This window comes from Struthio camelus, chromosome 8 (genome assembly GCF_040807025.1).
Source record: "Struthio camelus isolate bStrCam1 chromosome 8, bStrCam1.hap1, whole genome shotgun sequence".
Lineage (NCBI taxonomy): Eukaryota > Metazoa > Chordata > Aves > Struthioniformes > Struthionidae > Struthio > Struthio camelus.
In genome coordinates this window covers 21885498-21900159 of record NC_090949.1, presented here as the reverse complement: position 1 = coordinate 21900159, position 14662 = coordinate 21885498, and the positions used below count along the sequence as shown (strand labels likewise).

The 14662-nt window shown below is 36.7% G+C and overlaps 1 protein-coding gene across 5 annotated transcripts in view; it reads right to left on the bottom strand.

The window, feature by feature from the left end:
* Positions 1-14662, bottom strand: part of TTLL7 (tubulin tyrosine ligase like 7) — an 80789-nt gene that overhangs the window by 39903 nt on the left and 26224 nt on the right. For all 5 annotated transcript variants that reach the window (XR_011142579.1, XR_011142580.1, XM_068952691.1 and 2 more), the window contains 4 exons: positions 9835-9993; positions 7831-8047; positions 4760-4924; positions 4025-4183 (listed from right to left, as the gene is read on the bottom strand). Coding sequence is in view for 3 of the 5 variants with exons in the window: in XM_068952691.1 (XP_068808792.1) it covers positions 4025-4183; positions 4760-4924; positions 7831-8047; positions 9835-9993 (700 nt within the window). In the remaining 2 variants the exon portion in view is untranslated. The remainder of the gene's footprint in view (positions 1-4024; positions 4184-4759; positions 4925-7830; positions 8048-9834; positions 9994-14662) is intronic.

Here is a 14662-nt window from a genome sequence, read left to right as displayed (position 1 = left end):
TTGCACATTGTTGACTTATTTTCAGTTATGAGCACTCACATCTTCAGACAGACATGAGTGGCTGAACCTGGTTTATTTTGCTGAAGGTTGTTCATTTCCCACCAACCATGCTGCTGATGGAGGTATAAAACTTGATCTCAAACAAAAAGATTACACTTATGCAACAGCTTTATGGAAAATGGTATCACAGAAATAATTCAAATGTCAAGGAAATGCAGTACGATACATTTGAAAAGTATTTCCACATGGCTCTAGTCTAAGCAGTACAAGAGATATAAATATAATTACCCCATACGAATATCCGCACATATCTGTGATGATATCTGCCTTTTGATATCTGCACATCATTCTACCCATACAATGAGTTAAATACAGGATATATGGAACAAAGTGCCTTGCTTTGTCAAATGTGATCATAGGTGAGGAATCTTGAGAAGTTCTGAGAGAAGACACTACGTTAAGAAATTTGTTGTCCCTAGAATATCTCCTAAAAGAAAGTGCTGTCCCTTTTTTTTTATATTTGGCTATCCCTTATTTCCACACAAGAAATATGATTGCCACTCTAAGATACCAGCACTGTAAAGCAATCTTGACAGCATACCAGTGATACTGTCGTAATAGATATTAATAACAATTAGTTACCAAAGCATTGTATCTGTATCTGTCTCCCAATAGATTTTTTTGGGGGGGGAGTGGGGGGGAAGAGTTCAATGACCTGAGAACAAGGATCTATGCTTGGCTGGCTTATGTTAATAAAACATTAATAATTTTATCAGGAAGCTGCATCTTTAAGGCTGTTGACAACAAACAGGATTGCACAGGGGCCACCAAAAGTACAAGCAGATAATGATAGTGGAGGCCCTGAAAGTCCAAAGACTCTAAGGTATAAACACAAATCACAGTGGCCAGCTATAGGTCAGTACAGGAACACAGTATTGGGTAAAACTGGTTTCAGGGATAAAAGAAAGAACACAGAACAGAATGCAGCAAGAGTAAAACACACCATCTATAGCAAAACTTAGAGACGATGCAGAATTGCTAGCAAGTGAAGAAAAAGGCAGTAAGTGGACAGTAGTGACAGTGGAGCCAGTAAGCCAATGTTAGCAAACGTATAAAAGTAATCTTAAGTGGATCCAAGAGTGCAAAGGAAGAAATCGTCACCATCAACACTGTACCCTGCCCAGTGAAGAATATGGGACGCTCACCACTTGCCATAACCTACCCGTGCTCAAAAAAGGGGAAGCCCTCTCCTCCCCCTTGCTGGTCTTTGGATCTCCAGGGACACAGGATGGGCAAGCAGGACACAAGAGAAAGGGGTAGGCACTAGAAAGCTTGCTGAAAGGAATTATCAATAACTGGATACTTTAAACTATAGGAGTTTTTGCCATTGTAACTGGATTGATAATAACTTTTTGATTAGATTTTGCTAATACCTCAATTAGAATAAATAATAAATCTGCGGGTCTGTATATTAGGCGAGTTTCTCTCACCCACAAAAATCACAAGGGAAGCACGGTCCGGTATCCTGCACTTGCGGCTTGGCTGTCATGTGAATGCAACTCCCAGAAACAGGGCGGCTTGATCTTACGTTAGTAGGAGAGGGAACAATGAATAAGTTATTAAAAGGTGACCTTTTTCTCCAGGACTTTGTGATCCCAGATGGATACAATGAGGTTGAATAAGGCTGGAGCCAATCCAAGAATTTCAACTGAATGACTTCGCTATTTATGTAAAATAGTCTAGCTTAGAGGTTTAGGTCAAAAATAGTGAAAACTGAATTTGCTGAGAACAGAAGGATGATCTATGTACACGCTGCTGCTCAGAAAGCATCAAGCTTGCTGGGACAGCACAGATGCTTGTCACCACATTTAGTGCCACAAGATGGCAATCATGCCTTTCCAAGAGCTACTGTCTTCTTGGAAGGTTCCGGAAGTTCAGCAGCATCAAGGAGCAGGAGAGCTACATCACATAACCAGGAATATAAACAAAAGGCATCTCAGGAAACAATAGTCATTATAACATTGCACAATTTATTTCTTATCAGAGTTGATCAAGCTATTTTTCTGACAGAAAAGCTCACTGAGTAATGAAACTATAAAACTAGTTTTGCCATCCTAATCCTCTCTGGGCAACATTCCCATAACACTGGGAACAGCTAGGGCCTCGTGATTGGTACTCCTCACCACTGGGAGAAAGAAACGGGGCTTTGCAGAGGGACAAGGTGGAAAGAGGGGACATCGGGAAGCTGGGGACAGAGCCAGAATTGTTTTAGGGAAAATATATATACGGATGTGTATAGATTTTACAATATATTTTATATTTAGAGCATGTTTGTTCTAAGAGCGCTGCAAAAAGATAAATGAGCACAGTAAACATTTGTGGATGAGTGTAGAAATTGATTTACTAAGTTTCAAAGTTGGCATTGTCTATTAATTTAGTTCAATATGTGCAGCAAATTATGTTCAAAAGTACCTGTATCACCAAAAGCAGAAGAGGAAATAATAAAAAAGAACAAACTACACAACTCCTCAAGTAACAGTCTTCAACAACCCGAAGTCCCGCAGCAGTGTTCACTGTGTTGCTATTACATCTCTCTCACACAAGTACAGAACCTGGGAACAGCACAATTCTAGTCTGAGACCCTTTATCATAACTAGTGAACCAAAACCACTAAAATTTCTGTACTACATGTAAACATCTGAGAAGACAGAGGGGTGTTCTTCATAAGGAATTCAACACAGTTTTCCCTGAAAATCCTGCAGTGAAACTTCAACCTGATTTTGATGACATTCTTGCAAATGACAAAACATCATCTTGACATCGTTTGCTACAAGGCCAGATGAACTATGCAGACAGACCAACTTCAGTCTGTATTTAAACAGCTACAGACACCACGGATATCCGACAGATCTTAATCTGAGAGTGCAGTGCTAAATCAAAGAGATGTTAGGCTTTGCTTGACAAAAGGAGACGTAGATGTGGTTTTAAATCCAGTGACGTTAAAACAGACATCGCCCTTTGTAAAGTGCAGATTAAGTTCATGTCACATGTTCTTTTTGGCTAATACGTAAAAGTCAGCAAACATGCTCAAGTCTGCATGGCAGACAGTGAGGGAATTTACATTTTTCTAAGTAAAGTTAATCTGAATCCCTGAGAGAAGTAAGTAGGACAATACAACTGTTGGCAGTATTAATGGCCTGAGAATGAGGCTATAATTCAGTAGATTAATTGTGTACATCTTGCTCATCAGTAGCCAAATCATATGCATGAGTTAATGTCAATAATCAGATTTTTAACATATTTTGCCTTTTTTCCCCTTCAGCTGTACAGCATACCAACCAGTTAACAAAATGACATAAGAATCTGAAAAAAAAGACAAGCACGCTCCATCTGTATATTAACAGTGTAGACACACCTCAAACACTCCTCACTGGAAATCTGTACAAGTACCACTTAAGCTACTATACCAATGACATACCATAAGAGAAACTTCCAGTTTCTTCCAGTCCACTCATGCTGATTGTTTGACAGCACTTCACATATACCGAGCTAGTTTCCTTCTGTTTATATGGCTATTTTTAAAAGCCATAGAACACATTTAAAATATGAAATATTGCAAGAGCCATACACAGAACCATACTGAAGGAAGAAATGTATGTAGTATCCAATTTCTGTAAAAACGGTCCTTCAGCTAGAATGCATCCAGACCACCCAGATTAACATCTCATTTCTCATCAAAAGTGTTGCTTTAAATTTAAACTGACAAAACCTCAATTTCATAAAACATCTGAAATGCAATGTTACTCCAGAAAAACAATTACCTTTATCCCAATCTCAAAAGTCACCACAAGGCAGCGTTTCCATACAGATGCTGAAGAAAAAGTGCCATCTGTCTACGCAACAACAGTACCTCCTGCAATGCCCAGATTTTCTTTAGCAGTTTTCTAATGTAGATACAGATTCAACTAAGGCTTGGTTAACTCTACTCCTAAGAATTTACTTCACATTCTTTGAAAGGGCCTACCTCCAGGAGCCATGGTTTTAGTTTTCTGTCCAGCAGAATATCAAATCCCAGGACTTCAAAGCAGACACTGTCACTTCCTGGTGCTTGCCCTGGCCTGCACATGCGATAAGCATGAAGAACATGTGGCTCTGCAACTATGAGAGTCTTCACTACTAGCTCCTGCAGGGATTTTTCAGAAAAATTTATCAGGAGAGAAGATACCAGGATATATTAAAATAATGTGTTTCATGAATTAATAGATACTTTAATTAAACGTAAAAAATAAAAATACACATCAAATAAATGGTTTATGATAAATAAATTATTCCTATTGAATAACAGATAGATAAATGTATTTTATATATAGCTAGACAGTATATAGTTATATTCAGATATAAAATTCACTTTATGCCCTAGAAAAGTTTCTAATTTAAACAGGACTGTTCCTTTGCATAATATTATTTATGTGAATAACTGTTTGAGTGGGCTTTTGTGTCTCAGACAGAAATAGTTTAATAACTAGGCTTATAAATCAAACTCTGAATCCAGCCTTCCAAAAATGTAATCATCATTTTTGGAATCATCATCCTCATCTTTTATATTATGTTCTTTGTGGTGCACATTGCTGAGAATTTTAGATTATTTAATAAAGATTCAAAAATTGTGTTGGATTCCAAGCAAAATGGATAGCAGAAGCTATTAATTTTCCAAACACATATACATAAAATAAAGAAATATATATTAGTTTTATCTTACTGAAATATCATTCCAGAATTTGGAGACATCAAGGTTATTTGTTTCTAGAAACTCAGTAAACCATTTGATGGATCGTTTACTTCCTTTGTCTTCTGTTTCATCCCGTTCAAAGTGTTCGTTATGTTTATTGACAGAATAGTTAGTCAGATGCATATACAATTGGCTCTAAAAACAGAGAGAAAAGATGTAAAAAAACCCTTAAATACTGTTCTAGAATGGTCAACTAAAAAAAATTAGATCAATAATGACTTTGTCAAACAGTTCACATTTTGCAAACGAATTATGTGCAGACTCAGTATTTCTGCTTCTTGGAGGTTTTATATACTATATGTTCTGGCCTTAACACAGCAAAACCTGTGTTCATATTTAAGCCAGTTTTAGTCAATGGATCTACTACTCAATGTTTGGTTAAGCATTATAATAGATCTGCCATTTTTTACACATCTGTACATAAACAACATAAACATGTGAAGAGTAATTATCATAGCTTACAGAAAAGTTACATTCCACAAGAAGCAAACGATAAGGATGATGCTTTACAGTGCTACTTTATAAGCGTTAAAAACATTCTGGCATCTGTTTCACAGAAAATCCACCGCTCACTTCAGTTTTCCCTGTCGTTTATTTATGAGAAAAGTTCTCATGATAGAGACACTTTAAAATATCTTTTACATATGAATTTGTCCACCATATTGGTATCTGCCAGAATGGCTCATTTTTGAATGGCTAGTAGCCATACATCAGAGGGAAGTAAATTTCAAAGTATACATTACATAAGTGAGCATATGCTATGGCTCCTTCATAGGACAAAATGTAAGCAGCAATTGATTCATGTCATCAGTTGCATTTTAACTCATCTAGTATATTACGTACAACAAATTACAATACAGGGTCTTTCCAAGGCCAATGTATTTAGAAATTTATATATCTTCCAGTGCAGGTATTAATTCACCTTTCCATCTGCACTACCACGATGACTCCCCTTATCACAGTGGCAGTTATTTGTTATATATCATTTCTTACGCGAGTGCTAGTTGATGTAATCGTAAGCTTTCTGTTCCAATTCCTTTTTGATAAGGTAGCCATAGAGAACACAAGCCTTCTGCTGTCATTGATCTCATTGCACTTACTTATGTTTAAAAGACTTAATGAAATTAACAGAATTGAACAACTTAATCGCAGACTAGGTAACAATATATTGTATTAGCACTACAAGTAATGAATTTCTTCCATGGCCTCTAATTACTGCTTTGAGAATCATTCTAAAACCTATTGTTTTTGAGTAGTTATAAATGTCATCTTCCCATGAAATTCAAATTATCTCAGGCAAAGGTTATTACACTTCAAACTACAAAAAAAAAAAGTGTTTTTGGAACATTTGTTAAACATCTGAACTAATCTTTAGTCTGATGTTACTTGGAAAAATGCATGAATGTCATATGAAGAACAATGTCACTAGTGATAAGCCAGGTTATTTCCTACTATAAACAAATTACCGCATAAACAGCTGTAAGAACACAAAGAAAACTGCCAGGTCTGCTGTCCTGTTTATCCACTCAGAGCATATTTCAGTGCTGCTAATACTGTTATTACTCACAGTAAGAAATATTAATAGCAAACTATTCCAAAGACAACTTTGATAATCACATTGAAAAAAAAACAGCTATACTTACTGATGAATACCAGTTATAGCAAGGGCCAAATATCTTTATGCAATAGCAAATAAGGAAGCATGCAACCTAAACGTCTGAAAACAGTAAGACACAAGTGATAATCTCAAGAGGGAATATCAGAGGATAAATAGCTAATGTTCAAAACATCAATACTTTAATTACATCTCTAAGTAAAATTCTATACTCTGCAAGAGCTGTAGTTGATTGAAGCTGGAATGCCCTTGGAAAGTCTTAAAGGCTGGAAATGAATACTGTTATTACAGTTTTGGGCTTATACTCTTCCCACTGCAATCCTATGGTACAGGGAACCGTTCCTTCTGGCTTCCAAATCACACCTGCATTCTTCAAAGGAGCACTAAGAGAAGACACAGTGTTAAATGACAAGTAGGGAAAACGTCTCTCCCTGCATTGCCTATTGCATAATTATGCTGAAGCAGCTCTAAAAGCATATGGGTCTGGAAAAAAAGATATAGTAGCAACGGAGCACAAGAATTAGGTATAAGAAACTCAAATCTACTAGTGCCTGGATGCTTCACATTCACTTCTTTCTTAATAGCCATCCTTATTTTGGTCTGGGCCAGAATGAGTGAGAGGGATTACTCTTCTTCTAAGAGGTTACCGTACAGCAAACAGAAGGATTAAAGTGTGCAAAAGAATTAGCATAGCCCTTACAATTTGCTGGTTCTCTGCAAGTCCATAGGCAGCCCTTCTGCATCATGCTAACAATTTCAACATTCAGTATGCACTAAATAGGTTGTATAATTCCATACTCCTTTCCACATTGAAGCAGTCACTGACAAACACAGCACCTACAGCAGATTCTCTCACTTTCAGGGATTGTGCTGACCACTTATGTACTGGTTCTTGCATCTATTTTTCTGTTTTCTGTAGAGGTTTCCAACACAATGGCTGAGACATTGCAAGCTCCTCAGCAAAAGCTCTAAACTTCAGGGATGTTAAACAATGATCTTGCAGGAGAAAAGCTTACCCCCATCCCCCACCCAGCCAAACCCCCAAGTCTTAAATAAGTATAAAGGTAATATAACAGTTATTGAAGCAATTCTCTTTTTTTCTGTTGCTCTGGTTTTGAATTTTAAAAATTGATATCTTTCGCTTGCTTTTAGGGAATATTTAAATTTTGTTATACATAAAAGTCATATAAAATGTGACTATATAAGTAATAATAAGGCTATTACTGTGATTTAGATAGGAAAAAATAATGAGTGGCATCTCTTTCATTTTGATTTTTAACTCTTACGTAACAATGCAAAAGTTCTGCCATATAAATACCAAATTAAATCTCATGTCATGTACTTATTTTATTTTTTCCTCCTCCAAACACTACTCTGGTAAAATTCTACACATGTAAGTGATAAATTGGAATGATCATCAGCTTACCAAATTTGAATCACTGGGTGGATGATACTTCTCTGTGCCCATTCTCACCAGTCCATCATGATATAAAAATATTTTTAATGGATCACAAGACGTTACGAGAATATATATGCGTAAATCAAACTTGTAGCCTTCCATAAGAAAGGGTTTGTCAAGATATTCCTGGACAATCAAGTGATCCTGGGCTTGTAATTTTTCTCCATTTCTTACTAAAGAGATTCTGGTTAAAAACAAAGGTAAATTTAAAAACATGGAACTTTGATATAACACTCTGAAATACATTTTCATGGTCATGCAGCCCGGTGGGCAAAAGTCTGTGTTAAGAAAGAGACTTATGTATCTGATTTGCAGGGTAGAGAAAAAGTGTCATTCACTTATGTGGCTTTTAGTTTCCTGTCCTTTTTGATAGTTCACTAGATGGAGGAAAAAAAAAAAAGGCAATGAGCCATTTCAAAATAACTTTATACTTCCCCCGAATTAACAATTTGTAATAATGTGCTGCTCCTGCAGTTAGAAACTGCTTGGCAGAATGACCAGTCTCTAGCTTCTGCCACTGTTCTTCCCCATGCAGGTCTAAAAATAGGCCTCCATTCTCTTTCTGTCATAACTTCTGCCTGAAGTACTGCTTTCAACGAAATTCAGGGGTAACCTGATGTAATGATATCATTTGCAGTGCAAGATATCAATCGGTATGACTAAAGATGGTAGGATCAGGCTCAATATTTCTATATTCCAGTTTGCCCACATCAGAATGAAAAATGGTTTATAAACAGACTGTAAACTGGCAGTCCTACAGTACAGAGGCTTTCAAATAATTGCAATAGCTAATATTTTTCAGTGTATCAGTATTAACTCTAACCTTGAATTTCCATAGCTTTGTTACCTTAATTCTACCCTTTACTATTTTATGATGCATTTTAATTTTCTGGCGCTGAATACTCCTTGCAGTCTGAAGTACTTTCCAGGCATTTCTCTGAAATATACTGCTGCCTTTCTCTTCAGCTTGTCTATGTCCTTATCAAGAGGACAAAAAAAATGAAGAAATGTAAAAAATTTTGTGATTTTACTTTTAGTGCAATTCTGGTACGTTTTTAATAACTCAGAGCTTTACTATATTGTATAATCCAAATTGATGTGAAAAGCAATAAAAGTCAAAACTGGAAAAAGTCTAAGACTAGAGAGTTGAGAATGAAATTGCGGTGTTTATCTTATCTGCTTTTCCCGGTGTATCTTTGTCTCGGGCAAAACAGTCTCAGCTCAGCTGTGGGCTGCAGTTTCTATGGAGGTGTTCCCTGTGCCAGCGTGGGTCACCTCCTTCCAAAAGTGCATCTCCTGCCATGTCTCCAACAGCACCTCTTTGTCACTTGGCTCCTCTTTTTTCTCTCCACTTCACAGCCTTTGCTCTTTCTTAAATGTGCTTCTCTAACTGGCTGCAGTTTTGGCGCGCAAAGTTTAGGTGTGTTGAGGTTGGCTTCCGAGCTGGCTGGAACCAGCATAGGACAGTTCCTGACCTCCTTCCCACGCAGGGCACCTCCACAGCCCCCAAAACTCTGTCATTTATGCCCAAACAATCTCACCTCATAAGTCTAAGCACAGAAGATTAAATAAATACATTGTTTAAATAGTTTTGCAATAAAAATAATTCTGATCTTAAGAATCATTTGAGTCTTATAAGAAAAGGAATCCTCTAATTATGCCACATTCAGAACATTAAATTACCACTTCCATTTAGCTTTATATTTCAGCTGTGCTGGTTGGTATGTGTTTGTCCAATACATGAACTTTCTTATACTGATCATATAAACTTGAACTACAAACTTCTTACTAACACACTGCCCCAGACAGCGTTGTAAATAGTACCGGATTTTAAAAAATAAAAAAAAAAAAAAAAGCTGTTTTAATGTGAAAATCTGTAACCATTTGTTTGGGGTTTTTTATTTATTTATTTTTGGGGGTTAAGATTTCACCTTTTGTAGGTAGGAAGACTGAAGTTAACACGCAACTTACCCATGCCCCATTGCACCATTAGCTGGTTTGACTATGAAAGTTTTCTGTCTACGTTTCTTCTTCAGTTCTTTTACATAGTTCTGAAACTGTGTGTATTCTGCAGGGAAGATCCACGTTCGAGGAATAAAACCATACTCCTGAGGCTGACACTTGATCATTCTGCAAAGAAGTGTATATAGGGTGGAAACTGTTTTTAACTACTTTCACATATCAATCCTCAGGATTAAACAGCATTTACAAAATCTGACAAGGAGATTTTACCAGCAAAGTACTGTAACAGGAAATAAACATCTATGGTTAGTTAAGAATAGTTAGTTCTCTATGATGTACTCATATGCCTACTTTAAGAACAACAAAAGCAAACTATTCAGTGCATTTTTGTTTATTACCATATCTTATTATCGTACTATCTTATTGGCATCCATCTCACTTCTGTTACAACTTTTGTTCAGTTAGTCAGATGGTTTAATGATATTCCTATTCTTAGAAATAGGAAATTTAAAATAGACCATGTGTTTGTAAGTCTCTCTTCCTGACACAGACTCCTGTTCTCCTTAACTTCTTTTTTTAGTAGTATTCTGGCATGTGTTTCGATTTTCATATTGGTATAGATTTGGGGGGGGTTACTCGTTCTTTTGGACATATCCTCAATAGGGCTATTTTTGTCTGTAATATAATGTCAAAACACTGAAAAAAAACAAAGCGTCTCACTTCATGGGTCGAACTGAAGGGAAAAAGGGAAAGAGGGGAAGTTAATAGTGTTCCAGATCAACTGTACACAAAGCAAACCTTTTGATGCTTAATATATTACATGTTAGTTAGAGGGGGGAAAAAAAAGAGAGAGAGAGAGCACGAGAGAGCGCACATTTATATACATAAATTTTACAAATCTTAAAGACCTTTTGGGTCAGAAAGACCCAAAAGCCAAATTAAAGTCTCTGGCAAACAAAGATTAAATGTAAATGGGGATCAACCAAAATAAAAGGACCTAGGATATCTGGAGTTTCTTCATGGGTACAAAAAATATTAATAACAAGAACTGAATTTAAAATGAAGTGAATTCAAGAAAGTGTTTTTGTTTCTTTCCGGTCTTCAAAGGTATTTCAGAAGTAAGGAAATGTAGCAAATTGACCTTGACACAGGCCAAGTGACTGCACATGCACCTCCAAAGTAGAGCAAAACACTTCAGTTTGGATTGATGCTTGGTACCAACATACTGCAATTAAGATTCTTTGAACATCTTATTTAGTCAAAAGACAGTAAGGAAGTGCAAGATGAGACAAGTAAAGAACTTTGGAAGTACTAACTAAACAAAAAAAATAAGGCTAAGGCATTTTAGGGAACAACTTCTTAACCTGAACTTCATTGAAGGATGCAGCAAGGTCCTGATCTCCCTGCTTTAATAGCTGGGGGCAGCTGAGGTGGTGAGCACACCTGATTTTGTAGCTATATTGCCTGAATGCAGGAAAGAGGAAGAAAAGAGGAAGTACACCAAAAAATTTAATGACTACTGCTAGTAGACGTTTCCATCTCCCAAAGCAGCAGCAAGCTGTACCTCTGCACATACCCGCAGCTGACTGCAGTACTGACTAGATACACTCGAGTTAGCTTTAAACAAGTTAGCCTGAATACTAGTAGCAGCCAAGATACAGAGGCACTGTGGATTTGGTGGTAATATATAGACTAGTATCCCATAGTTCACAGCAAGATAAAGGAGTCCTCACTGAGTTCAATGCGGATGCAGATAGCTTGTTTCAGGCACTGAGAATAGCTCATATGAAGTTAGTTTGGGTAACTTGACACTATTTTAACATGCAGTGTGGACATATCTAAAATATAAATATCCACAGACCAACAGAAGGTGACTGAAAGTTGAAAAAAAAAATGGCCCGACTTAGCAAGTTGCCCAAATTCTGATTTCAAAAAATACCACTATGATGAATTTTAACAGCTTTTAATTAATTGCAGGTATAGGTACACTTCCACTCTATTAATGGAAACTAATAGTATCAGGATAACTTAAATGTAAAAAAGAAAATATTATTTCAAATGTTTTATTCCTACTGTGAGCCTACACGATACTCCTCCTGCAGCAGTAAGCCACTTTTTCTTTAAGCGGCTCAGATGCTAACAGAAATAACAGAACTGCAAACCTCATCTGTAAGACTAGGACTGTAGCCAAGACCTACTGGTATAATAGATACACTGTCACGAAATTGTTTAGCCAACTACTCAATAAACACTCTGTTGTAAACCACAATAGCTACAGAGTAGTTGTGGAGTACTGAATGAGGTTCAGTGCTTTTACAGCTTCATTTTAACTATCATATTTAAAGACCTGGTTTGATGCAAGTCATCAAATATTAAGATAAATTTAAAAAAATAGATATTACAATTCATCATTCATGCATATTTTTAAGCCATTCTCTATCCACTATATATGTACAAATGTTATTACTTTCCTAATTGAATAGCATATTTAGCCAGAACTTATTCTATTTTTATGCAACAAGGGATTCGTGTTAGTTTCCATCCCTATCCAAATTACTTACGCATACATCATGAAGTATGTTACAGGACAGAAACTTGACATTTAACTCATTTGCAGATTTCAATACTTATATTCTCTACTCAATGAATATAATTTCATGGTATTATATACTAATGTTATTTTAAAACTGCAAATGCATCAATACTATATGACATTTTGTATCTTATGCATAACTGAATAGACTACAAACACCTAATAATATGAAGCTGAACACTTATTGTTTACAAATTCTGGTGCTCACTGAAACCTTTAATAGAAGAATTCAGTGTTGTTCTTTCCCTGTCTGGCCCTGTTCAGAAAATGGTTTAGGATCGTCATCAAGCAGCTTGCTGAATCAAGAGCTATTCCATTACAATAGACCTATTTTCCAACACTTCTGTTACCCACTACTGTGTTTAACCACTTATTTACTGTGCTGCTCTATCCTTTAGTCTTTACAGTCCTTACCAAGAGGTCTGAGAATTAAACAAAAAGTCATTGTTCCTCTGAGTGCTATTCTAACTCATGAATGTGGTCAGATTGTGCTCTTGCCTCTGACAAGCACACTTGTCAGAGTGCTTTCTGTGCAAAAGAATTAAATATGTTTTGAACAAAATGTGGGTTACCGAAGACATGACTTGTCACTCTAGTAACACAGGTTCACTGCCTGTTTCAAGATCTTCTGATTTTTCAAGTATGAATGGAGGTTAGTGGGTAGGTATAGATGAGACTGATTCTTGGACCATTATCAGTTCACAAACCTTTTGAATGTAAACAACAAAGGTGATGCATAAAAGACTATGCATGTCCTCCTTTCCCTTCCCATTCATTCTCTACAGCTTTTCCCCCCACTAACTGTGTCCATTCTGTATCCACACCTAGCACTCAGGTGAGGAGGCTCTCTAAGAGACCACTCACAGAAATTAAGATCCAGTTAACCCTACACTGCCACCTATTTTTGTTCTTTTCAGGGTCCTGATTATTCCCCTTCAAAATGATGCTCGTGCCTCCTTTTGTTCCCAATTACATTCCTGCTTCTATCTGTTCAGTTACTCTGTGTCCCTACACTTTCTGCTTGGTCCTCTTCTCCCACATTACGCATGCTATATGTTACACTGCTCCTTTCCACCCATCTGCATGCAAAAGCCATACAGTCCTCTGAGCGGGAAAGGCTTGGATGGTGGCTGGTAACAGCAATTCCACTTTCTTCCGAAGAGCAATTCCTCCCAAGCAGCATTTGCCTCTAGGGGCAGGGAGGTTCGCTCTTCTGCCCCATTCCCAACAGCTCGCACAAAATAGATGGGTGAGACCAGTATGACAGGGAAGACGTAAAAGAAAATGCAGAATGAACACTGGTCCACTCTCCATCAGTTTTCAGCAGTTGTCTCACAAACACTCAATGGTCCACAAACCACAGCTATTCTGTAAGAGTCAATATCAGGAGTTGGCTGTTATTTTTCCCTGTCATCGGAGCAAATCCTTTTCTAAAATTTAATTCATAAATTAAAAAATATTTTGACCTGAATGTACAGAACTATATAGTAGACTGTGCTTATTTTATCATAATTCTACAAATAGAAACAACTGTTGCAGTAAACTGATCACAATTACTTGAATACAGCACGTGATTAAAATAACATTTTGAAACTTGCCGATAAACATCAAAAAGCTCCAGTTTGTGGTATAAAAGCCATCATTAAAACTTTTGCTTATTGAGAGGACTTTTTATCTCAGCATATCAAATTTTCCCTAGGAGTATCTGGCAAATATGGCTCACTAATTAGATGGATGGCTGCTACGTGGCAAACGTTATACAGCACTATACTCTTTACTGACAGACAAACTGAAGGTAATGAGTGCTGATGTTCAGTTTCAAACTTTGAAATAGGAACTTACAGGAGATCCTGCACAGGAACATCTGCTCAGAACAGCCCAAGGAATGCAATTGTTCATTTATTTGATATTACATCTGTGAGACCTTTGTAATAAAATCACTTACTAAATCCCTTGTCTTCCTCTGCGCCTCTAGTCATCTCCTTCATGACCAATGCAATTAGCACAATATGCTACCATGCACGAGAGTGGTAAACATGCAAATGCTTGCTATAAGTAGCTCTTTAAGTCTTAGATTATATATCATTCTAGGAACAAAATTTTATTCTAAATCCTTTCATTGCCACTTTTTTATGTTGTTGGTCTACTTCCCCTAACAAATGGACATAGAGATAAATAAACAAGTTCTCTTTTGCACATCAGCAGCTTCTCTTTGAAAAAAATGAAGAAGTCTATTCTTGGTTG